Source organism: Hyla sarda, chromosome 5 (assembly GCF_029499605.1).
Source record: "Hyla sarda isolate aHylSar1 chromosome 5, aHylSar1.hap1, whole genome shotgun sequence".
Classification (NCBI taxonomy): Eukaryota; Metazoa; Chordata; class Amphibia; order Anura; family Hylidae; genus Hyla; species Hyla sarda.
This window is the reverse complement of record NC_079193.1, coordinates 238,787,524-238,814,262: the sequence shown is the minus strand read 5'-3', so window position 1 is coordinate 238,814,262 and position 26,739 is coordinate 238,787,524. Positions and strand designations below refer to the sequence as shown.

Below are 26,739 nucleotides of genomic sequence, written 5' to 3'. Positions count from 1 at the left end.
CAACAGCTGGAGGCACCCTAGTTGGGAAACAGTGGTCTGTTGTAAAAATAGAGCTAAGCAGGGACAGGAGATGAGCAATAATATATAGAGGTTCTGAACAGGGACTGGAGACCAGCAGTAATGTATAGAGGTGCTGAGTAGGGACTGAGAACCAGCTGTTGTATATAGAGGTGCTGATCAGGAACTAGAGATGAGCAGTAATGTACAGTGGTACTTCGCAGGGACTAGAGACCAGCAGGAATGTACCAGGAACTAGAGATGAGCAGTAATGTACAGTGGTACTTCGCAGGGACTAGAGACCAGCAGGAATGTACTAGGAACTAGAGATGAGCAGAAGGGTAAGATGGTGCTGAGCAGGGACTGGAGATGAAGAGAAGGGTAAAGTGGTGCTGAGAAGGGACTGGAGACAAGCAGGAAGGTAAAGTGGTGCTGAGCAGGGACTAGAGATGAACAGAAGGGTAAAGTGGTGCTGAGCAGGGACTGGAGATAAAGAGAAGGGAAAAGTGGTGCTGAGCAGGGACTGGACATGAGCAGTAATGTATATAGGTGCTGAGCAGGGACTAGAGACCAACAGGAAGGTAAAGTGGTGCTGAGCAGGGACTGGAGATGAGCAGAAGGTAAAGTGGTGCTGAGCAGGGACTGGAGATGAGCAGAAGGTAAAGTGGTGCTGAGCAGGGACTGGAGATGGTCAGAAGGTAAAGTGGTGCTGAGCAGGGACTGGAGATGAGCAGAAGGTAAAGTGGTGCTGAGCAGGGACTGGAGATGAAGAGAAGGTAAAGTGGTGCTGAGCAGGGACTGGAGATGAGCAGAAGGTAAAGTGGTGCTGAGCAGGGACTAGACAGGAGAGCAGAAGGTAAAGTGGTGCTGAGCAGGGACTGGAGATGAAGAGAAGGTAAAGTGGTGCTGAGCAGGGACTGGAGATGAGCAGAAGGTAAAGTGGTGCTGAGCAGGGACTGGAGATGAAGAGAAGGTAAAGTGGTGCTGAGCAGGGACTGGAGATTAGCAGAAGGTAAAGTGGTGCTGAGCAGGGACTGGAGATGAGCAGAAGGTAAAGTGGTGCTGAGCAGGGACTGGAGATGAAGAGAAGGTAAAGTGGTGCTGAGCAGGGACTGGAGATGAAGAGAAGGTAAAGTGGTGCTGAGCAGGGACTGGAGATGAAGAGAAGGTAAAGTGGTGCTGAGCAGGGACTGGAGATGAAGAGAAGGTAAAGTGGTGCTGAGCAGGGACTGGAGATGAAGAGAAGGTAAAGTGGTGCTGAGCAGGGACTGGAGATGAAGAGAAGGTAAAGTGGTGCTGAGCAGGGACTGGACAGGAGAGCAGAAGGTAAAGTGGTGCTGAGCAGGGACTAGACAGGAGAGCAGTGGCGCTGAGCAGAGCCGGCGTGCAGTACATCCCAGTGGCAGCTCCAGGACCACACTGGTAGTCCCAGGACTGGCAGCAGTAAAGTCCAAGGAGTTGGAGATAAGGGCAGAGCCCGGCCGGGGATCAGAGATGCCGCTACCTGATGTTTAGTGTCTGGCAGCACATGCTCCACATTAGCGGCCGGGAAATCCTCTAACACCCACTCTCAATAGGACGTGTGAGGGAGAGGGAGGGTGACACATGTCCAAGTGCTGCACTTTCCTCTCCTAACCTGGCTTCCCTCCCATCTCCTCCACCACCCACAGCAGAGCCCACCCCCTCCCTGGCAGCTGGAGAGCCGAGTGCGCTCCTCACATGGACCACAGAGGACAGGACGCTGCCCGCGCCACAAAGTCAGTGCCCAACTCTGGAGAGCTCCAGCTGTCCCCTTCACAAGTGCCCACCCCCCGGGAACGCCACCTAAATCCATACATAAGTGCAAGGTAATCGTCCCGATGAGATCGGCGGATATGATCGTGGAGGTCTGCGGCTAGTCGGCTCCAAGCAGAGAGCAGTGCAGGGGATGAGAGCGCAGAGTGAGCCGGGGGGCGGGGACGAGTGCACGGCCACAAAAGTTTCCTGACATCCCTGGAAGACACAACAGAGGACGCCAGGGGTCACAGAACCGCGGCGTGTGCCCGGGACCCGACGACGATGTGACCTTCGTGCCTGTGTGTGCGCCCGGGAGGAGAGACAGCAGCTAATTGCCGGAGCCCATCCCTCTCCCCCGCCCCCAGCAGATAATCGCTGTGTATTATTCACCATTATACCGGCACATGCGCACTGGCCCCCGCACCGGCACCGGCTCATTCCCCTCATTTTCCAACTCGGCTATTTGTGAACTATTTTTTTTTATTTGCCACTGATGTATCTGCAAAATAGCAGCGACGAGTCCCAGCTCCCAGCAGCAGCAGCATGTCTCGTCGTAAGCAAGCCAAGCCCCAGCACCTGAGATCGGACGAGGAGATCGGCAGCACCGAGGTGCTCACTGACAGCAACGGTGAGTGGGGGGTTCGGGGGTCCTAACCTATTATTTACCAAAATGCACTTTTCTTCCCACTTATCCAGATAGACTCTGCATCGGTCAGATGGGAAAAGTCCAGCAGCACAAGTCCTATTCATTCTATGTAGAGTATTATTGGGCAGACTTTATTCATTATTTATTGTAACAATCAACAACAAAATAAAGACATATTATTAGTAAATAGAGGACGCTGACAATTGTTTTCTGGCACTGACACCTTTGTGGGGCCAAGTTTGTCATTTGGTAGAACTCTTTGTGATATCAAGACATGTTATCAGGGGCTTAACTCAAGAGTTGTCAGGGAACACAAAAGAAACAGGTCTGACAAAATCATCTCTGCTACATCTGCATATAAAGACAACTGTGCTGTGTTTACTGCCTGAGGACATTCCAGCATTGTCAGAAGAGAAAAGTATTTTATAGTTTGGGTTGTAGTGGTTACATTCTTTCTAAAGCCTGGAGAGAAGTGACCAGGAGGCTGCACCTGCAGGGAAGACAATAGTGCACAGCAGTGGCTGCTGGGAGCACAGCGCCTGGTGTTGTTGGGATGTACAGGGCTTGTGTGTTGGTGGCAGGGGGGTAGTGCCCTCTACAGTAGGTGTAAGTGACCTCTCCTTGTTAGAGTACATGGGATACAAGAGAGAGGGAAAGTTCCAGTGATCAGCAGGAGCTTGTACCATCCCAGTCTGTGTCCTTCCCTGCAACTACTGGGGGAATAGAGAAGGGAGGAGGAGGAGGGGGCTCTGCTGATCTTGTTTTGGGGATGGAGAAAGATCGAGGCTTGTGAAAGCCTTTCCGGAAACATCCTGCATTCTCTTGATGTCTCAGACACACACACAAGAAGAGGCGCACTCCATGTCTGCCCCTGCCCTCTCTGCCGGGGAGCTGCTCCCAAGTTCAGCCAAAGGTGAGGGGACCCCTTGGGCAGGCAGTTGTTTTGGAAGCCACATGCATGTGGTTAAAAGGTTACAAGGGACAGGGGGAGGTGGGGATTAGGAAACAGTAGTTTATCCCATAGAGGACACAGGGAGCTCCTGCATGGACTGATGACCCTGGACCTACTGTCCATACAGTCTCAGTTCATCCACACGGGCAGCATCATTTACCCAAACCCATGGAGCTTTCTTTATCCCACAGCCAGGACATTTTATATTGTTTATCGGTCACTGGCTTTATACTTCTTTTCACTTTTCTTAAGTCTTATAATTTCCAGCTTTTTTTTATTTGTTGCTATTAATAGTAGGAGTCATGGAGAAGCAAAATAGTGTAAAACTTCCTCGTCCCATTTGATGAAGTTTCCTAAGATAAGAGACCTTGTGGCTGGTCAGGGCCTCCTTACCTAAATGAGAGGAGATAATCTGGTGGGCTTCCTGCCTCCAAGTAGCCATATCATGCTCACTAATGATAGAGGAGAGGTGTTGGGGAAGACAGGCCTTGCTTGGTGCTCGTCCTTTGAGGCTGCGATTCCCAGATGCTCCCTTTTATTCCGTTAAACAGAACAAGCCATTGTGAGCAGCCTTCAGAAGAGTTTCCTGGATTTGGGAAGAAAGTATCTTACTTGGAAGCTGTTTTTATGGCTAACAGTGAGTCTTATCTGTGTAGCTGTGTCACTAGAGATTAGAGAAGGAGATATGCTAAAAGAAACGTTTGCATATGGTCTGTAGATTAAGGGCAAAAGGAGGTTTTTGTCATGGAAATGTTTTTTTGTTTACTTCATCACTTAGCATTTCTTACACTTGGTTTGTTTTGTATTGCACTCAATGACTACACGATCAAATGAATGGATTTATTTCTATGGAATGAGAAAGACAGCCTTTCCATCAAAGGGGCTACATTGCAGCCCAGCGAGGATTTTTTTGAAGCTTGCTTATTGAGGGATCTGAATAACTTTAAATCTTTTATTGTAGTCTTAAAAAATAAACTATATCTAACTAGATTATATATAATATTCTGTGTGAATTAACTGCACTGAGAAGGAGTAAGAGCAACATTTAAATCCAGAGAAATGTTACATTTTAAAATATTGGATTCGATTAAATAAACTTTATGGGATTCTTTTAAAGACTTAGCACCAGGAGATACTATAAGCTATAGATTCCTCAAGAAAAAGAAAAAATCCCTTACAATGATTTGTGTATTTCTAAAATTCTGATTTGGATATTGTGTGTAGTTAATTCAGAATGTGAGAAATTCATGAATTCTGTCAAATGACAGTGTCAGCGACAATTTATACTTTGTGCTAATAGTTCTGTTTTATGTATCTACATATCACTTGTACCAATTAATAACTATATCCATCCGTAGACACATTTTTATAACATATTTTCTTTTTATTTTATTTTTCCGTTTCTTCGCTTTACTTTTCCTGTTCTCCAGCTATAATTGTCACCTGTGTCCTGACAAAATTAAACAGCTATTTAACTGAAAGTATATAAAAAATAAAAATCAGAATGACAGAAATACATTGTAAGGATAAAATAAATTGGATTTTACTCCAATGTAATTTATTTATTTATTTTTTTTTTTAAAGAAAACTCATCAATGAATTGCTTAATTCTACACAAAATATTGGGGATCAGAAATTAAATTCTAGTTTTTTTATTACGTGCTTTCTTTATGTTGATGTCAGTATAAAATCATGTCTAAAATAAGGCTAACATAAATAAATATAAACACACACATATGTATATATATATATATATATATATATTTATATATATTCTTTTTTTTACCTTGTCACAATTTCTTTGCTTTCTCTTACACAAACATATACAATATAACACACAATTGCAGTATGAATGGCATTTTCCTGCAGCTTCCACTATATATTTAGTTCTTTTTGCAAGTTAAAAGATGAAGCCAGTATTAGACATTAAAAGAGTTTTAGCTCGCTTTATGTTCCAGCTCGAGTCAACCATCATTCTTGGGGCTCTGATGAACGCTGAATAACAATGAGATGCTATAGTCTTTACCCTAAAAAAAAAAACTTACACATGAGTGATTGTTTTTGGATGAGTTGTGCGGTTTCACTAGCTACTACAGAGGTGAAAAGTACACCATTAACTTACACATTTGTTAAACAAGTGGTTATTTTTATATTCAGTAGAAGAGAAATCTGGCAAAACTGGGTCAGGTTTCTGCATAATATGAAGCTAATCCTACTGTATTCTTCCTATTGATCTTAGTGAGCAGAAGGATGCTTCAATTTCCAATTGAACATTTGCTGTGAGGCAAAAAAAAAAGGAACATAATTAAGACTTAATATTAGTTTTAAATGTGTATCACTGAATTAAAAATTTATACTTTTAAAATATTACATGTATTTTATAATATTTGTTAGCTAATATTTGTGGCTTTCTTTAACTATGTAAAGTAAAGAAGGAATATTATAAGAAGTCACAGTAAGATGCACTACATGTGGCGGTTACATCTTTTAGGTGAATTGTTATATCTCTATGATACTTTTTTTTTTTTTGGTTGCAATAAATAATAATTTATACTTAAATTATATAATATAGAAATATATCTTATTAAAGGATTTTTTTTTCTTTTAGTGTACAACACCGCTCTGTGTAAATTCTTTTTAGGACAGACTATTAAGTGTCTCAATTCTAAGCATTAATGCCCAGCATACACTAGAGATTCGTTTTGTTTGGTGACATTGAAAAGGTGGGACTGCATGAAGTGCCAACAGGTTTCCAGTGGCGTGTCCCTGAGGGTGGGTGTTTAGAAGTGCTTTGACAAGGCTGGCTGATTTAACCTTTGCCTGTTTTGCCCTGCCAGGGGTGGCCACTAGATGTCAAGCTCATAATACAATTAGTACATCTGTGCAGTTGACCTTGGCAGCATGGTTGCTTCAGTTGTGATAAGTGTTAACACTAGAATTGAGTGTTACCTAGAGATCCTGCTACATGCTACACACACCAGTATGTGATGTCTGTAATAGGAATTTATAACAGGGAGTCATATGTTTCCAGCATTGCTGAATATACATGTACAGGGGTACATTTCTAGGTATGTAGGCTATTAAATATTTTCTGGTAACTTAAATAATAAATATAATATTTTAAGCTTATTAAACTGATCATATAATTTAGCATTAAAAAGCTAGATACATTTTGATCAAGTATAAAAGAAATTATATATAATACAATCTTGTTAAGAAAATACATGCACACACATATATCTAAATATATATAGATTTAGATATATTCTTAATTAAAACCTTTACAACTTACAAATGATGATATATATATATATATATATATATATTTATATATATATTTATACATATATATATATACTTCATAACATAATATATTGTGTTATGGTATATTTACGTATATCATTTATAGTAATATACTAATAATATATTTACTATTTGAACAAATCAGCTTTATTCACAATTTCCATAGATATCAATGCAAAAGCTGATTTGTATTGTACAGAAATGGAGAAACCTGTACGGTTAGTTAACACATTTTCTGTGCTTTTGGATACCATGGACCATGTACGTTGTGCCCCCCCCCCCCCTTCTGAGTAAACTACATGACATGACTGTATTTAATTAAAATTATTCCGAGTCTAATTTAATAGGGAGCCTGAAGCTCTGTCTAATATATTGTGTCCCCTGAAGGAATTGTCATAAGTAATAAGCTTTAAATGAAAATATTTATTGTATAGATCATATGACTAAGGATAAAAGAGTAGTAAAAACGGCACAATGATATATAAATTGTTAATAAATGGAGTTTTCTGAATTCAATTAAAACTACTGATTTGTGAATTGAAAATAAAACAAGATTTTACATTTTAGTATCGACATTAAAATATTTTTTTTGGAAATGAAAAGATTCTAGTTTTTAAATTATCATACAAGTGTATACTACGGGTTCATACTGAAAATATCACGATTTTTAGTATTTTATCCTGCAACTGAACAAACAACAACCATGTGAAATAAAAGCCTTCCTATATAGTTAAATGCGTTTCATTGTAATCTGCATATTTGCTAATGATACTGGAGATGCTAAGCTGGTCTCCATGCGCAGTGTTTAAGTAGCTAATGGATGGCTTTCATGATTACTAAACTAAAAAGAAGGGAAAAAAGACAAGAAGACATTTGGTGACTATGCCACAGGTGGTTGTTACTTAACAAATTCTGAGATTTAGGCCACTGAATAGATTAATCTTAATATGCTAGGCCCATAACATTGTGCATAGCAATAGTGCCCTCCACTGTTCACTGTCGTGTTGACAGCCATTGTGGCGTTTGAAAGAGGGCAAAAATTTCTATTGAGTCTGGAATTTCAACTACATTGTTGAACACAGTAGGGGTCTCTATTTGTCTCCTCCTGTTTCACAGCTTGGGCTCTGTATCCGATAATTCATCTTCTTTTATGGGAATCACAGACATCATAAAGAGTTAAAAAGAATTAATTTGCAAGAAAACAAAATGTTCTCAAACTGTTTTCTAGAATTCTGTAAAATGAGTTCAGAAATAGGGAAGTCACTTTGTACCATAAGAAGTAGATTTTCATGTATACACTTATATGTTCTGATATACTTTGCAGAGACAGAGGACACACCTTTATGCTGGTATATGTAAAGAAAGAAGAACATGGCTGTTAGATTATCCTGAATCCATGTAGCGAGCCAGGTTATTTTCATGAGCATATCAACTAAAGACAAGAGTCAAACTATATAGCAGTAGAGGGACTGTGTTTGTATATAGGCAGTTCTCATATTAGACATCCACAAAACAGGCCAATCTAACTCAAATATTTTAACTAAAATTACAATTCTAATAGAAGTCATGGTAAACTATGTTTTATGTGATATACCCTGGTGTAACTTAGAACCATGGCATATTATGTAGTGTGTTCTATAATAAATAGTTATATATTGTATTATCATTCATTCATAAATAGAGGGTAATAGTATTCACTGACAAGAATAAGACAATCAACAAAAAGATTAATAAGTCAACATAAAAATTAATGCAGACTTTTCTTAGAATATCATTTTTATATAATTGTGTAACTTACCACTCAGCATCAGATCTTATTTCTTGGTGTAATGTTTGGTATGTCTCAGAAATGCAAGTTAAATGGGTCAGCACCAGTGATCTTCAACCTGCAGATCCATCTGTCTTGCTATCTATCCAAATTTTCTATATTGTTAAATTTGTAAAGGTGTAGAATTATTGGTTATAATACTAAAAGCAGTCCAATACCATCAGAGAAATAATTCAATAAAATGACCATAGTCAAGCTCTGCATGCTCTTGAAGCATATGCTGCCTTATATTTAGTATTAGCATTCAGTATGCATTAGACTCCATGCATTATCCGCTTTACTACAAGGTCCTGTGTGGTCCTGTTTTGTGAAAGATTTGCAACATGTTAGAGTTCCCAATTTCCTCATCATGAAAAAAACAATTGGGAAAAAATGCATCTTTTAAGCGAACTACGTGCAGTTTGGAACTGATATTTCAGTTTCAGCCATTAATTTTCAAGTCTCAAGTCCATTAAGGACAGGAGCAGCAATAAAATATTAAACAGGCCTGCTAAGCATAATGTTCTTTGGTGTGTGTGACACTTCTCACTTACTCATATTTTACTTAACTTAATGGGGAATACAGGATACCTCAATATCTGTATTTGCTGAGACCTTCTTTATTCTTAAAGTTACACATTAAAGTAAATTGTAATTGCAAGATGTCATTTCAGTGGCTGCTCTAATTCGCAGCATTGCTTCTTGCGTTGGACAGTAACGTACGCATTTAACACATAGGTGGGTCGCTAATTAATTGTGTCGTTTCTGGACAGACCTCTATAATGTGTATATTTTTTTTTGTATAAGGCTTTAGAACAAGGCTTAATTGGTAATAATAGAGTTTCTTGTGTGCCGTTTTTCTTTTTAATATTCTAACTATTTAGTATCTCATTGGTGCATTGCATTTCTGCCATTGTGTGGTTTCATTATTTTCCTAACATGCTTTTATCCATCTTTATTTCTATCTATCTAATTCATATCTATCTATGTCATATCTATTAGTCTGTCTGTCAGTCCGTCTAATGTTGACACTAAGTAATCATTCCATAATAAGCATTTACTATCCACTTGTTTCACAGTTAGTGATATTGATATTTGGAAGCATATAATGTTTACAGCTGATGATTTATGTGTCCACGTTCGTGGAGGTAATTCAGCACACTACTGTTTCACCAGAATACATTAAAAATCAAAACAATCCAGGCAGTGTTAATTCATCCAATTCTACAGGAAACCACTTGAAGAGAAACATGCCTCTTGTATTTTTAAACTGCTGTAAAAAAGCCAATTCTCAGTGACCGATTCTGAACTTGATAGTGTGTTTGATTAAAAAAAAAAAGTGCCCCACAGCTGCTCCCATTACTCCACAGAACATTACTGCAGAAGGGAACCAAAAGTAGACTTCAAGTAGTAAAATAGTTTTCACCTTCAATATATTGGTAGGCTTTGTGCAGTTTTTAAAGTTCATGACTTATAACTGTATAGTAGGAAAAAATAGAACCACCTCACGGTAGATATTAAATTCTGCCAAAGTAATTGATGCATACAATCCTTATTTATATTTTATCAGCCTATACTATATTAAAATTTTTGTAAGTCTTTTAGGTCTAAATTTAAATACATAATGCTATAATAATGTATAGATTTAAGTATAACAAATTCTAGTATACAAAATAAAGTACACAGCAAAATATAAAAAAGTAAAAATGTTTACAATTTTACCATGTAAATTAAATATCCTAGTATAATATTCTGTACATATTTTTTTAAAATACTTTGTAAGATTGTCCGTTTAAAATTATTATTGAACATTAACCTTGTGATTAAAACTTTGTATTATACTATTATGTTACTACCTATTGTAAATAATGGTTCACTTAAATGTATTAATCATTTCACAGAAGAAGAAAAAACTTCTAATTATGCTATTTTCTATTAATCAATATATTAATAATTTACGAGTCAATATTTAAGCCCGATAAAATGGTAAAATGTTGTTAATTTTGCCCATTTCTACATTTTAGGTATAATTATCAGGAAATATCTGTAGGATATATAAAAAAAGATTAAGAACTAAGAAAAATAATTCTATATGTAAATAAGTATTTTGATAGCAGCATTAAAATGGCAACAACTGAGAAAAAAGCTGTAGATTGTAGAATAGTGAAAGTACGTTAAAATAAATAAGCAATATGCCTTTAATAGTGATACGTTAAATGTCTCTATCTTAGCCACTCAGCCTTATGCATTCTGACTACTACTGTCTGTTGTGCCAGAGAAAAGAAAAAAGAATATTCCTGTAATATGCAGAGAGGCAATATGAAGTTACTGAGCAATAAGTGGGCATTCCTACTGAGCAGCTTTTCGAATGGTAGAAATGTTTTTTTATATGTTCATTTCTCATTCCAGCACAGCTATTTATTTGATCAGGTGTGAATTAGAATTCTGTTCATTAAACATGCTTGTTATTCAGCACAAGAGGGTAACGCAAGTCAGAGGAAGTGACTGCCTACAACAGTAATTAAACATGTGTAACCAATTAGTGGGTTTTCTACAATGGCACAAGCATATAATTTACAGAGCCTTTCTATAAGAATAGATGAAAATAGGTGCAAAACGTGTGTCTGACTGCAGCATACTTATGTTTAAACATGTCAGCCGAAACCTAGTTTAAATATGTAATTCTTAGTTTGTTCACAAATCTGTGAACTCAATGCTGTGTCGGAATAACATGTAATTTTAGTTTCCTGCTAACGAAATATGGCATTTGGCAGCATCAATTATTTTTGTAGAGGACTAGCAGTTAAGTGTCAGGTATTTTTTTTTTACTAGTGACAATACAATTCACATCGTGTTTAGCATATATCCATTTACAGCTAGGGTAGTAGTTTGCATATATATGAACTTTGATTTTATTTAAAAACAGTTCTCTGAGCTTAGGACAAAGGTTAATGTAATTAAGATCTTATGGCTTTGCTGCGTTAAGTACGAAAGAGCACAACCAGATCTACTAATAGTTATCTTACTTAAGTAATAGGTAGGTTTTTATTCTTATTGAGCTGTATGAGAGGAAGCCTTTATAGAAATATCCACAAATATAGGTGTAATTTCACTGATCCAGCCGTAATAGAGTGTAACAGAAATCTAATATGTCTCAGTTAGGAACAAAGGCAAAGTATATAAAAAATCGGAGATCATATGTGTATAAGAGGGAGTTGTCAGACACTGCTTCAAGTTTCAAAGGTTACAGATTAGTTTAGTAATGTTAACTGAACTGGCAAAGGCATCTATAATTTTGCTGGAAATTAGGAAGCTTGATGCTAAAGGGGAATCCTAATGAGCCCATCAAAAGCCTGATTTGTACCCAACAGACAAGGTTGCTGTGAATTGTATGAAAATATTGGAAATCAATGGCTCCTATGGAATTTCATTAAGGAGCAGTATCCACAATTGATAGAGCTTCATAATTTGATGGATCGTGCAAAGAAAAATATTAGCTAGGTAAAAGAAGTCGTAGAAAATTGTTGAAGTGGGGTAATTTGTACAAAATAAAAAGTATTGATTTTACTTGTGCAAAATTTTCTAATGTAGAGTACTTTATCTTTTGGCTTAATAGCTTATGCAGTCTTTTATTTGCTTTTAGCAGTACCTGGGGAAGGACCAGATGATGGGGACAGCGGGAATGAAAGCCGAAGTGGAAGTGAGGAGACCAACGTTTGTGAAAAATGCTGTGCTGAATTCTTTAAATGGACTGACTTCTTAGAGCACAAAAAGACCTGCACTAAAAACCCACTTGTGCTGATTGTAAATGATGATGTAGCAGCACCGGCCTCTGAAGAGTTTCCTGAACCATCTCCTGCAAGCTCTTCAAGTGATCACGCAGAGAGCGAGACTGCAGAGGAAGCTGTCCAGGTAGAAAATAATGAAACTTGTGATATAAAAGAAGCAGAAAAGGAAGAGGAACCCATGGAAGTTGAAACCACTGAAGAAAAATTTTTTCCAAATCAAGAAGCCTCAAACACTTCTACTCCTCTACCTCAGATACCTGATCCATCTTCCATAACTAATTACAACATGCCAAACACTAATGTTACATTAGAGACACTTCAAAGTACAAAAGTGGCAGTAGCACAGTTTTCACAGAATGCACGGTGCATCGGTGGTACAGGTGCCGCCACTGCAGCTACAGCTATGGCAATTCCAATGATTCTAGAACAGCTGATGGCACTGCAACAGCAGCAGATCCACCAGCTGCAGCTCATTGAACAAATACGCAGTCAGGTTGCACTGATGAATCGTCAGCCACTACGTCCTCCATTGACCTCTTCAGTTCCAGCACAAAATCCTCCAATTCCAACACCCAGTCAGCTGCAGAGCTTTGCTGCACATCCAAGCCTTCAGTTAACACCTGTAGTCCCACCCACCCTTGCAGGACCAGTATCTAACAATCAACCACCATCATTCGAAAATCCACCACACACATCACAGCCTGCCTCTGGGGCAAGTACCCCAAATATCCCATGTTCTGTCTCTTGTACACCAACAGAAACAAGCACATCCTTATTAACTAATGCTAAATCGACATCTGTAACACCTAGCCCTGTGCCCAATACAACCACCAATACTACTTATCCTCAGAGCTCATCTACTCCTCCATCCATTGGACATGGAAATATCCTCACCTCACCTTCCAGTTTGCCAAGCCCACTTCTACCTCAGAGTTCTTCAAATAGTGTGATCTTCCCCAATCCACTTGTAAGCATAGCTGCAACTGCTAATGCTTTAGATCCCCTTTCTGCACTTATGAAACATCGTAAGGGAAAGCCACCTAATGTATCAGTGTTTGAGACCAAGTCCAGTTCTGAGGACCCATTTTTTAAACATAAATGCAGATTTTGTGCCAAGGTCTTTGGAAGCGATAGTGCTTTACAGATCCATTTGCGATCTCATACAGGTGAAAGGCCCTTTAAATGTAATATATGTGGAAATCGGTTTTCCACAAAAGGCAATCTAAAAGTTCACTTTCAGAGACATAAAGAAAAGTATCCCCATATTCAGATGAATCCATATCCTGTTCCAGAATATCTTGACAATGTCCCAACTAGTTCTGGAATACCATATGGAATGTCTCTTCCACCTGAAAAGCCAGTAACAACATGGTTAGATAGTAAGCCAGTATTGCCAACAATCCCAACATCAATTGGTTTGCAACTCCCTCCTACAATACCAGGTGTTAACAGCTATGGTGATTCACCAAGCATTACCCCAATGAACCGATCACCTCAAAGGCCATCTCCTGCATCAAGTGAATGCAATTCTTTGTCGCCGAGAATAAATCATACTGAAACATGCATGGTAACATCAGCAGAATCTCCACAATCTGCTCAGACAGCCACTACTACTGTCCCAAAAACGGAACCCATTGTCCTTTCTCTTACAGCTGCAAGAACAGCTGAACAGCCAGCAAGTGGACAGATATCCTCTCCTGTGACAACATCTATTCCCACACTAACAGACACCAGTATATCAACAAGCCTCCCAAATCCAGTGCTTCCAACCATTCCAGACCAGTTCAAAGCAAAATTTCCATTTGGTGGTCTTCTAGAGTCTATGCAAACATCGGAAACATCAAAACTGCAACAGCTAGTTGAGAACATTGATAAAAAGATGACAGATCCAAATCAATGTGTCATTTGTCATCGAGTGCTTAGCTGTCAGAGTGCTCTTAAGATGCATTACAGAACCCATACAGGAGAGAGACCATTTAAATGCAAAATTTGTGGACGTGCTTTTACTACTAAGGGAAATTTGAAAACTCATTTTGGTGTTCATCGGGCAAAACCTCCATTAAGAGTTCAGCATTCATGTCCAATTTGTCAGAAAAAGTTTACAAATGCTGTTGTCCTGCAGCAACATATCCGTATGCATATGGGTGGACAGATTCCTAATACTCCCTTACCCGAGGGCTTCCAAGATGCAATGGACTCTGAGCTTTCCTATGATGAAAATAATCTTGATACACTGAGCAATTATGATGAGGATTTTGATGATAATTCAATGGATGATGATCTAGACATGAAAGATACTGCAAATGATCCTTCTAAGCCTCTGATACCATACTCTGACTCATCACCTTCCTCTCCTCCCACTGTCATTTCAAGTATTGCTGCTTTAGAAAATCAGATGAAAATGATTGACTCTGTTATGACTGCACAGCAATTTATTGGGTTAAAAAACTTGGAAAATGGATCAGGAGAAAGTGATCGCCTAAGCAACGATTCGTCTTCTGGTGCAGGAGATCTTGAGAGCCAAAGTGCAGGCAGTCCTGCAATGTCTGAGACCTCATCAATGCAGGTTTTGTCACCTGCCCATAGTCATAGTGAAAGCATCAGATCAAAATCCCCCCACGTAGTTAACCACGAAGAGCCACCAGAACTACAGCTTAAGACAGAAAAGCCCGACAGTCCCTTGCCTGCCCCAGAGACTGAAGGTGCACTGGATCTGACATCCACGAACCCTGTGAGACCAATCATCAAAGAAGAGGGCCCTTTTAGCCTGCTGTTCCTGAGCAGAGAACGTGGTAAGTTTAAAAGTACTGTTTGTAATATCTGTGGCAAGCCTTTTGCTTGCAAAAGTGCATTGGAAATTCACTACCGCAGCCACACTAAAGAACGGCCATTTATTTGTACAGTCTGCAATCGTGGGTGTTCCACTATGGGTAATTTAAAACAACACTTACTGACACACAAATTGAAAGAGCTCCCATCTCAGATATTTGAACCCAACTTTACTCTAGGTCCCAGCCAAACTACTACTAGCCTGGTCACCAGCACAGCGCCTGCCATGATCAAAATGGAAGTGAATGGTCACACCAAGCCGATCTCATTGGGTGAAGGTCCTCACCTTCCAGCTGGAATCCAGGTTCCTGCTGCACCACAGACAGCGATGAGCCCAGGCATCACTCCTATGCTGGCACCCCCTCCACGACGAACTCCCAAGCAACACAACTGTCATTCGTGTGGGAAGACCTTCTCTTCAGCAAGTGCACTACAGATACATGAACGTACTCATACTGGTGAAAAGCCATTTGGTTGCACAATCTGTGGTAGAGCATTTACCACAAAAGGGAATCTTAAGGTAAGGTGAAATCTCTCCAGTCATACAAAAGAAAACATAAGGATTTGGGGAAAAGAGCTGTCAGTCAATTACATTTACAAAGTTTAAGAATTTGTATAGATTTATATGTCATTGTCATTTCTAAAGTAAATGACATGATCTAAAGGCTGCCAAGACGTAACAGGCATAGTTGTGCCCAAATGCTTTGAACTTATGAGAACTCTGTAGGCACATGCTGCAGATGAGCCCTTGAACGATCATTAATATAGTCTATAAACCATATGCAGCTGTAATTTCCATTTAGTTTTGTAAACTTTGCAGTTTACTAGGTCCCTGTGAATATATTCACACCCTCTATGAAAGTGAGATTTTCCAAACAAGTAGGTGAAACTGCTGAAGGTTTATAATATATATAATACAACAGTTCTGTTATGACACTGACTTAAATCCTCAAGCCCTTAATATCTGCAAAATTCTGTTTTTGTAGCAAAACACCCCAGAGGCACATTTACTACATCGTGAGCACATTATAGTAAATACTTTAAGGACTTATTTTTATATTATTGGTTGTATGTGGCATTAGTTGACATTTACAAAAACAGTAAGGAAGAAAATCATCACAGCTATTTTCTTTATAGTCAATTTTTTTGCTTGTTTTCCCTATAACAAAATGTTATTTACATCCTAAATTTTATTCTAAGAACTATAATATAAAATAAGCACAGGTCACTTAAGTAACCTCTTCATACTTGGAATGATCATTATGACCATTTAATTAAAACATATTTCTTTCCTATTAACTTTTATGATATTGACTTTGCTTTACATATATTAAGTTACTCTTTTTCTCTGTATAGCTGCATGATTTTGTATTGTTGTTTTCAAATGTGTGCTATTGTTTTTGGGATTTAACCTTCTGACTCTTTTTGATCATTTTCAGCACTATGGGGGAGATTTATTAAAACCTATCCAGAGCAAAAGTTGCTGAATTGCCCATAGCAACCAATCAGATCACTTCTTTCATTTTTTCAGAGGCTTTTTCATAAATGAAAGAAGAGATCTGATTGGTTGCTATGGGCAACTGGTTAACTTTTCCTCTGGACAGGTTTTGATAAATCTCCCCCTATGTCTAGAATGTTTAACTGACTTAGTAGACAAAACGTGCTACGTCATGGTGTGTTAATTTGTTGTAATCTCCAAAAATTCTTTTTTTTAATTTTTAACTGTGCAGAATCATTATGCAGCTTGGAGACTCTTCCATTAGGAATAATTGGCAAATGTAATCTTCCCTAGAGTCTAAAATCTTAACATTCCACGAGCACCTAATTGACTGAAGCTGTTACCCCCTTTTTAATGGATATTTAGTTCAAAGAGACTTTGAAAAATTATCCTACAAAGTGTAAGATTGACTTTTCTGCATATGAATATGGAACAATATTTGTAAAGCTACAAAAACATGACTTAAATAGACATATGTAGTTCGTAGAAACCCTCAGTGTTTTTCTGGGTAGTTCCCTTGTTTTAATTTTTAACTAATTTGTTTTTGCCTTTGCTTTGACCTCGGAAACATCTTAACAATACAATTATTCCAAATAAAAGGTCTCAAATATGTATCTAGTAGATAGATGAAAATGTTAAATTATTATTTTTGCCATTGGTGAATAAAATATTTATGGGATTTAGATATACAGGGTTCATCAGTGCTGCCAACTCCCTCTAGATATAAGGCAGGTTTCCTCAGCCATCTGGATTTTGAACAAGCCATGGCATGACTTTCTTATTCTGGAGGTTTTGAAAACAGATAATTTTTTTTATTAATGTAAAATGATCTTTGTTTGTGCTGCCTGCTACTGTATGTTTTCTTGTTTCACAATATACCTATGTAGAAGGGGAATGCCTGTGGTAGACATAGATATGCTTGGCTTTGTTATTTTTTGCACCTGCAATCTGTAATTGCAGACCTCACAGAGGCATTTTTGAAGAATTGCGAGTCCTATTTTTGTAATCTAAAATAAAAATATTAAATGAATAACTGTGGCCAGATTATGAATTTCATAAGGCTAAATTATTGAGTTAACTAGTCAAGTACTTAATTTGTATTTTCAGGCTTAGATGTCACCTTATAGATTTAAATGTATTATCTATAAGAGTTACTATGTTGTATTATAGGCCTCATTTCTGCATAAATATTCTAAATATGATGGCATTTTATAGGGACATGCATATATGTCAATTGTGTATTAACTAACACATTTTGTTGCTTTTTTGCTTTTTCATGTTTTAACTCATTTCTTTTTTTTATATGTTATATACAATGAATATACTAAAACCTATAAGCTTTGTTTTTTGTGTCTTTTCTGTGCATAGGTCCATATGGGGACTCACATGTGGAATAATGCTCCAGCAAGACGTGGTCGTAGACTTTCTGTGGAAAACCCCATGGCTTTGTTAGGAGGAGATGCACTGAAGTTTTCTGAAATGTTTCAGAAAGATTTGGCAGCTCGAGCGATGAATGTTGACCCCAATTTTTGGAATCAGTATGCTGCTGCTATCACAAATGGGCTGGCTATGAAAAACAATGAAATTTCTGTTATACAGAACGGAGGCATTCCCCAGCTTCCAGTCAGTTTAGGTGGAAGTGCAATTCCACCTTTAAGCAACATGTCCAGTGGGATGGACCGATCACGTACTGGTAGCAGCCCTCCTATCATTACTATGGACAAATTGGGCTCTGATTCTATTGTAAAACGACCATTCACAAGGTTTATTGAGGAAAACAAGGAAATTGGCATAAACTGAGTGCAATTGAAAACACAAAAACAAAACTCTCCAAGACTCCTCTCCTCAAGTGTTGTACTATTTCTTGTACAGTTTTTTTTGAATTTATCACAGTGACCTAACCCATATTCCCACTGCCCTCTCCTATAGCAGAAATGCAGAGACTTGTGGATGCTGAAGAGATGTATTTTCAAGATTGTGCATGGTACTTTCAGCAGTTAAACTGACTGGAATGGACTTTTTCATCTTTAAACATTATTCAAAATTCATTGGATAACAAGTGGACACAGGCAAACAAAAGCTGTGTGTGTTTGATATGAAATGATTCAACTTGTGTAAAAACAATGACTTCTTTGTCCAAAATAATTGCTGGCTTTGTTCAAATTAGATATAAACTTGAAGTCTGTTTGTAAGGATTCTAATACAGTACTAAATAATCTGAGTTTAGCATTCCAAAATGCTGTGTATTATTACAGTATCCTTGTCTGTAATATTTATAACATTATGCGGGTACTCAAGATAAAAAAAAAACCCTATTCAATTTTGTACAGCAAGATACAGCTGAATTTGTGACCTTTTCTTAGCAATTTTTGTTTGCTATAATCCAGTGCTGTTTATTCCAATGCAGGCAAAATTGTGACATTTTTATTTGGACGATAGCATGCTATACATGTGCAAGTATCTGTCTGTAAAAAAAATCCTTTTATTTAAATATTTGTAGCTGCTATGTGGACAGTCATTCAATATAAAAGAGAAAATGTATGGAGAAATAGTTTGATGGATGGAAAGCAACTCACAGTCAAAAAAAATTTCACTCTAAAGTGTTCATCATAGGAAGCTGTGAATAAAAAAAAATCTTCATGTTAACTTCACTGTACAATAAAAGATAATGTTTGTATATTGTGCTCGCAAACTCCTCTAATTTATAATATTGCACTTTTTGGTATTTTGTATATAGGGAAATTTGTCCATAATATGATAAAAGTGACCAAATATGTGGAGTAATACTTACTGGGTCATAGTCACATGAAGTAAAAGGAAAACAAAATGTGTTTTTTTACGTTGTTACTTTCTGTAGAATAACTGCCACATGATAACCGTTTGCCTACGCAGTGTGATCCAACTATAATTATTGGGGAATCTAATGTAAGATGTACAATTCAGCTAAACACGTATTTTACCTATGAAAAAAGCCTGAACAGAATAGAGAATTTTCTCAAGAATAATTTCACTTCTTTATTTCTGTTTCTCCCTATTAGGTGACATCAATAAAGAGAAAATTAATTGCTAATAACCAACACATATTCTCAAAGTTCACATTTATTTTTCTCATTTTCTTTTATCATTGCTTCGGTGAAAGGGTTGACGTTCCACATTAGGAAAACAAAAGAGATACAGAAATAAGTCAGCTTGACGGAAGTCTCCTGCACATATTATATACACTGAAAACAGTATCCAGTAGGTAACAAGCACTTTGCATTATACTGTACATATAGTGCATAGCATTTAAGTGATTGTAGTGAAATAAAAGGATCTTATATAAAGTTTAGTTAACACATTAGAACCTCTCTATTCCATATTATTTATTGGCATTCTAATACAATTTTTTTTCTTCATAAAAACCAGTACAAAATATGCTGCTCTACAGTCATCAAGGATTAAGTAGTATTCACAGACATGTAAATTCTATTTTGAATATGTCTATAGTGCTTATTAGAAGTAGTAAATCTGATTCCTACCAGAATGTTTTATCTTTTTTCACTTGCATTATCTTTTTTGCGGGAATAAATACACAATCCTGTGTCTGCTTTTAGGATTTAAAAAATACATACAAAATTAGAATAAGCCAATTATATATTTTGTAATTTGAGCCTTGTTTACTCTAGCATATTGAGTGATAAAAAAGCAACAAATTAAAAAGAAAACTATAAACATTTATTATACTACATTACAACTCCAAGGCAATAAACTGCTTGAAACATGGTCCTGATTCCTGAACAATATGATTCCCACACTTTAGTTTTTTGTGTTGATAGCTCAAAACAGATACTGATCTTCCAGGATATCTTAGCCTAGGCTCTTCACTATGGAAATAAAGACTGCAATAATTCACAAAGTATAATTAATAACATATCAACATGTTTTATGTTGTGCTCCTTTTATCCAGATTTTTCTGTGGGCAATCTTGGGCTTTTTTTCTTTTGCTATTTTCAATTATATAAAAAAATGAATCTCACCTTCTGCATAATATTCAGAAATTATAAACTCTGGTTAAATAAAAAACAAAAATAAAAATGTAACTAGTAGTAGTTTACTTGGTGCAGTTGCATATAAATTCAGATTTAAGTAACAAATTGAATTATCTATCTCCACGTAAGTGAACCTTAATTTATTAAAATATTTTATAATAAACTAATTCATTTATAGACACAAGTATATATTTTTCCTTTTATTACTCAATAAATCAGTACAATATACACACTTGCATTTAAATAAATAAATAAAATATAAAACTGTTTAAATTAAGTTAATTTAAAGCTTCTGTTATTAAATATTATATCGGTTTTGTAGTTAAAAGGACTCAGTCACCTCCAAAAACTCCCTAGACTACAGTAACCAGTAAATACTTCAAAAGATGCTGATTCTGAATCTGGAATTTTTATCTTTTTACTCCCTTGCATTTCCCCCGCTGTAAGCCTGCAAATCGAGCATGCTGATTCATAGAGAGGACTACTATGTTTAGCAATATCAGGTTATGTTCACTCAGTGTAAAATTTTGTGGCATATTAAAATTTACGCACATATTTTCAGCCATAATCCGCAAAATTGTGGTCACAAAAAAATTCATTATGGACAAAAATGCACACATAAAATAAAATATACTACATTTTACACTGTGTAAACATAGGCTAATGGAAATGACTACTAAGACTTCTGCGCTTGCAGGCTTACAGCAGGGGGGGAAGCAAGAGAGTAGAAAGATAAAAATTACAGATCCGGAATCAGCGTCTTTTGAACAATTTATATATTAATGTGGTTCAGGAGGTGTTTTGGAGTCCCTTTAACATTTTAAGAGAGATAACATGATAAATGTTTTTAGTTTCTTCATATCTACATTGTTAGTTTTTGTTCAAAGTCTCTTTTATTGTTTTTTAAGGCAAAACATATATACATACAACAAATACAAGAAGGGTCCAGATCCCAAGAAACCAGGGGGAGAAAAAAGGGAAGAAATAAAAAAAGGAAAAGAAAACACACACAGAACATTCATACCAATCTATTCCTGTAGTACATAAAACAGAGGTTATTCCATTATTGATCTATTCCTAGCCTCTCCATTGTAATTGCCTTTTCTAAACTACCTAAACAAGAATTTGAGTATTCTATTTTAGGTAGTTTAGAAAAGGCAGTTACAATGTTAGTTTAACAATTGGAGAATATCTGTAGGATACTTAAAGGGGTTATCCAGGAAAATACTTTTTTTCATATATATCAACTGGCTCCAAAAAGTTAAACAGATTTGTAAATTAATTCTATTAAAAAATCTTAATCCTTTCAGTACTTATGAGCTGCTGAAGTTGAGTTGTTCTTTTCTGTCTAAGTGCTCTCTGAGGACACCTGTCTCGGGAACTGTCCAGAGTAGAAGCAAATCCCCATAGCAAACATTCTTCTACTCCGTGCAGTTCCCGAGACAAGCAGAGATGTCAGCAGAGAGCACTGCTGCCAGACAGAAAAGAACAACTCAACTTCAGCAGCTGATAATTATTGGAAGGATTAAGATTTTTTAATAGAAGTAATTTACAAATCTGTTTAACTTTCTAGAGCCAGTTGAAATATTTTTTTTCCTTAAATACCCCTTTAAAATAATATTGAAGAAATATGAAATTAATAGTCATTAGTGTTTCATAAAAATCATTAAAGGGGTACTCCAGCCCTAGACATCTTATCCCCTATCCAAAGGATAGGGGATAAGATGTCTGATCGCGGGGGTCCCGCCGCTGGGGACCCCGGCATTCTACCATGCGGCACCCACCTGTAACGGCTTCCGGAACCGCTGGAGGCCCTCAGGCTAATACCATCCCGACCACGGGGACATAAGATCGTGACGTCACGACTCCGCCCCCGTGTGATGTCACACACGCCCCCTAAATGCAAGTCTATGGGAGGGGGCGTGACAGCTTTCAGCTTTTTCCAGCGGTTCCGGAAGCCGTTACAGATGGGTGCCGCATGGTAGAATGTGGGGGTCCCCAGCCGCGAGACCTCCGCGATCATACATCTTATCCCCTATCCTTTGGATAGGGGATAAGATGTCTAGGTGCGGAGTACCTCTTAAGCACCCCATACGTTTTAAAAAAAAATCAGAAGCAAGAAATGTTGCAATCCAACATAAGAAATAGAAAGAGATTCTAATGTTTGACTGAAACATTGTGTGGTTCTGGAACATGGGTGAATAAAATAATTTTTCTACAATTCTAAAACCTTTGTGCTGCAACAATTTTTCAGATATATCATATATATATATATATATATATATATATATATATATATATATATATATATAGTGTAAGTTGTAATATGAGTTATGGAAAGGAAAATCCCCATGTTAAATTAACACTACTTAAAGTACTGTAGCTTGTTAGGGTTTTGGAATTAGGGATCTATACTCTATACATCTAATATCTACGGCTTATGTTATACATATCTGTTATACATAAGCAAATATAAAAAAAAAAAGGAGATCTGAAATAAGATATGTAATTTATTATATTTTAAAACACATTATGTTCATTGACTAAAATATTTTATAAGCTGCAATATTAACATTCAATTAATAGTGGGATCACCTTTAAAGCATAATATACATAGATCAATTTATAAAATATAATCTGTATTTACAGAACAGAATAATATTTGTTTATCTTGGATTTCTAATATTTTCGAGAAACATATTCCAAGTGAATACAGAACCAAACCTATGCCACAACACCAAATAACAACTTGGCAAAACAAGAAATATATGAAAACAAAGAATAAAAAAAGTAAATGAAGCAACATATACCCTACTGGTTTATCCACATAGCTGTGAACTACATTTTCTACTTTTCATTATTATCTAAAATAGGCCCAAATAAAACTAAATGCTACATAATCTACAACCAGTTGTAGCAGCATACATAAATATCTCTGTAGGCCGTGAAAAGAAAACTTCCATATTATGGTCACTTTGTGAACTTCAATTATTTATTATCACATGAAATGTCATGTATTAATGTTTTTTTAATTGGGGAAGATGTTGTTTAGGTAATTTTACTGTTAAATAAGTGATTTTTTTCCCTACTTGTTAGTCCTATTTAAGAAGGTTTATATTTTATGCACATTTTTAAACTGTATTCAGATAGTCTACTAGAAAATAAGATATCAATTTGCTCTCTTTAGTGTTAGGCTGGGTTTACACACTGTAAAATCAAAACAGAAACAGCCATAAAATAGGTATAAAAACCAGCAGTTTTTTTAATCTAATAATTTGTTATATCAAAGGTTATGAAAAGCATCTGTCAGTGCACACATTGTTAAAAAAAAACAGCCATAGTTTTAACTCTGGAGTCATGGCAGTTTTTTTCAACAATGTGTGCACTGATAGACTTTTTTTCTATAGACTGTACTAGAACACATCATTAGTAAAAAGGTAGATTTTTATACCTACGGTAATTTACCACCTTTTTTGTTTTGATTATATAGTGTGTGAACTGAGCCTAACACAAGACCTCAAGATAATTTGTCTACATAGAATGTAATTAAACATAAATTCACAATAATATTTTCTTAAAGCGCTATCTCTTTATGAGGTAAGATTGTTTAAGGTTATATAACATTGCTTACATTAGTTAGTATGGTATAATAATTGTGTAATCCTTAAAACTAAAAGAAAAATAGCAATGATAGATATTATCTTTTCACAATGATTACTTAATAGTCAAAATACTTTTGTGTTCTAATAATATATAAATATTTTATATATAAATATATTAACAGCATTGTTTTGTTTAGTACAGGTAAACCACATAGATAAGTGCCAAATACAAGTTAGAATACCCTTAATAAAATTAGAATAGGATTTACATGGTTATAACAAAGAAACCTGGACAAATAAATAATAATAATAAAAATAAATGTCTAAAAATGCTTTGTTCATAAAATTATATGGTAAAAATAATGGTTAGTAATGAGGGTAAAAACATAGTACAGTATCCTTAATATTTGTGTAATTAGAAAATATCTCTGCAGTCTAAGGAAATTGTATATTTATTATTAAGAATCACTTTATTATTTATAACTAAATATTCCATAATTTATACATTGAGTTATTATTTCTCAATAGGTTGGCCTTGATTAAAAAAAAAAATCTCTATAAAACAATTCTGCAAAAATTAAAAATCTACTCAGTTCTGTTTATCTTTATTTCTGTGTACCTAGTTACGTGGCTTTGTGCTTATAGGATATCCGATATATGAATCAAATTTTAACAGTGAGTATATTCAACGTGTCAGAGTACTAAAACTTAGTCAACTTATTCATATAACTATAATATAATACAGTTAGCCTCATTGTTTTTTCATGGTGGCCTCTTAAGAGTTAAGCATAGCAACCATACTTGTTTATACCACATTCGTCATAAAAAAAAAAAACCTGTAAATAACAACAGCCTCCAATTTTGAGATTTTTTGCAGTGGAATAAAAAACCTCACATTTTCGAAAGGGGTATATGTTTAGGCTATGTTCCCACAGTGTAAAATTCAGTGGTGTATTTTATTTTATGTCTGCATTATCAGCCATATCAGCAATAAAGCGGGTAACACTTATTTTTGTAGATTATGCACAAAAATGCCTACATAAAAAATGTTCCTTTTAATTTTTTACTGTGTGAACATAGCCTTAGAGTTTTTTTTTTTTTCCATCTATCATGTATTTGGGGTGAATAGAAAGAAGTGAGATAAGCGTGTGATACAGTGATCATAGTTTTCATAGAAGTAGTTCTAGGTGCCTTTCATAGAACTGCTTCTCTATCAAAAATGTGTATTTAAATTGCTACATAATGCAACCTGTCCTACATGTTCTTTTCCTTGCTGGCACTGTCTTAGTAAAAGTTTTAATTGCAATCCAAAGCTGTGCAGTTTGTGAATGTAATATTTAACCTCCAGCCTTTTTACTTTCATAAAGACAGTAATAATACAATTGTAGGATAATGTCACAGAAACCCTAGAGGATTAAAAAGCACAAGAGCAAAGAGTGTAACACAAGTTATGGCCCACTAGAAAAGTCATATATCAATTATATAAAACTGTCTAAAATTGTCTTTGTTGCTCATAACAACCAATCAGAGCCCAGCTTTATTTTTTTATGGATCTGGTAAAAACTATGATTGCTTGCATTATTATTGCCAGACAGTTTTATTTTATTTTTTAGAGAGTTCTCATAATTCGGCCCCATCAGTGTGTTTAGTTGCATAATGTTTGCTTATCATCATTACTGAAAGTGGCTCAAAGTAAAGCACAAAGCTGCTTTGTTGCCATACAATACATTCAATGGCGTAACACAAAAGTCTCATGGGTCCCAGGGAAACTTTGGGCCATGGCTTTCACCCAAAATATCATGCCTCCTTGGCACGATTGTTCTGTAGATTCACTCATGTAGGCTTCTCATTTTAGCATGTTAAAGCTGTTTTTCCTGCCATCCCGGGCCCAATTATAATCCCACTCCATGCATTCATGATAGCTAGAGCCCTGATTGGAGAGCTGTTGTACTGCTTGGAAAACTTCATTTAAATACAATAGTTAGAAAAACTGTCTATGATTCATGTGTAAACTGGTTAGACTGCTGGGCCACCACCATTGTATGTGTGCCACCACGATCTTTGTGTATCACACTTTCAGGATCCTTGCATTGTAAGGTTTGATATTCGTTTATTTCTGTTTCCATCCTCACATCATCATCAATGTCCTGTTCTCACTGCAGAATCAACACATGAATGTCCTTCATACGAACTAGTGTTTTTTTGTTTTTTGTTTTTTTTGCTATATGCATTATATTCTGAATCATCCACAAGGAAAAGATGGTCAATACTTTGGCAAAACACACAGTAATTAAAAAAATGAAATATATAATTTAATTTGCAAAATCCCAACAGTTGTTACATGATCCGCCTAGGGCCAGCATTAGCATTCAACTCTCCTAGGTACATTTGTTTTTGTATCATTAGGTGGCAAGTACAAAGGAGCTCTCAGCCCATGTCCTATCTGTATCACATAAGTAAGGCTGGGTTCACCTATGTCAGGCATCTGGCATAGGTGAACTCAGCCTAGATCT

The 26,739-nt window shown here is 36.4% G+C and overlaps 1 protein-coding gene and 1 long non-coding RNA gene across 9 annotated transcripts in view; one reads left to right on the top strand and one right to left on the bottom strand.

Moving 5' to 3' along the window:
* The window catches only part of LOC130273900 (uncharacterized), a 126,850-nt gene that overhangs the window by 8,902 nt on the left and 91,209 nt on the right, over positions 1-26,739 (bottom strand). For all 3 annotated transcript variants that reach the window (XR_008844170.1, XR_008844172.1, XR_008844171.1), the window contains 3 exons: positions 5,494-5,648; positions 5,158-5,398; positions 3,765-3,957 (listed from right to left, as the gene is read on the bottom strand). This is a non-coding gene — a long non-coding RNA (uncharacterized LOC130273900). The remainder of the gene's footprint in view (positions 1-3,764; positions 3,958-5,157; positions 5,399-5,493; positions 5,649-26,739) is intronic.
* SALL3 (spalt like transcription factor 3) lies at positions 1,717-19,273 on the top strand. 6 transcript variants are annotated; one of them, XM_056521393.1, is made up of 4 exons: positions 1,718-2,401; positions 12,128-15,061; positions 15,278-15,618; positions 17,965-19,273. In XM_056521393.1, the coding sequence occupies exons 1-4, from the start codon at positions 2,317-2,319 to the stop codon at positions 18,394-18,396; spliced, it is 3,792 nt and encodes a 1,263-aa protein (XP_056377368.1). In that variant the 5' UTR covers positions 1,718-2,316; the 3' UTR covers positions 18,397-19,273. The 6 variants fall into 6 exon arrangements, with proteins under 6 accessions (XP_056377364.1, XP_056377368.1, XP_056377367.1 ...); XM_056521392.1 differs by having other exon boundaries at positions 12,125-15,061; XM_056521390.1 differs by lacking the exon at positions 1,718-2,401 and adding an exon at positions 3,175-3,332 and having other exon boundaries at positions 12,125-15,061.

Coding starts and splice junctions, on each gene's coding strand:
- SALL3 (XM_056521388.1), top strand. CDS start 3,245: ATGTCTCAGACACACACACAAGAAGAGGCGCACTCCATGTCTGCCCCT. Junction 3,333..12,127: donor GCTCCCAAGTTCAGCCAAAG/GTGAGGGGACCC, acceptor TGCTTTTAGCAG/TACCTGGGGAAGGACCAGAT. Junction 15,619..17,964: donor CCACAAAAGGGAATCTTAAG/GTAAGGTGAAAT, acceptor TTCTGTGCATAG/GTCCATATGGGGACTCACAT.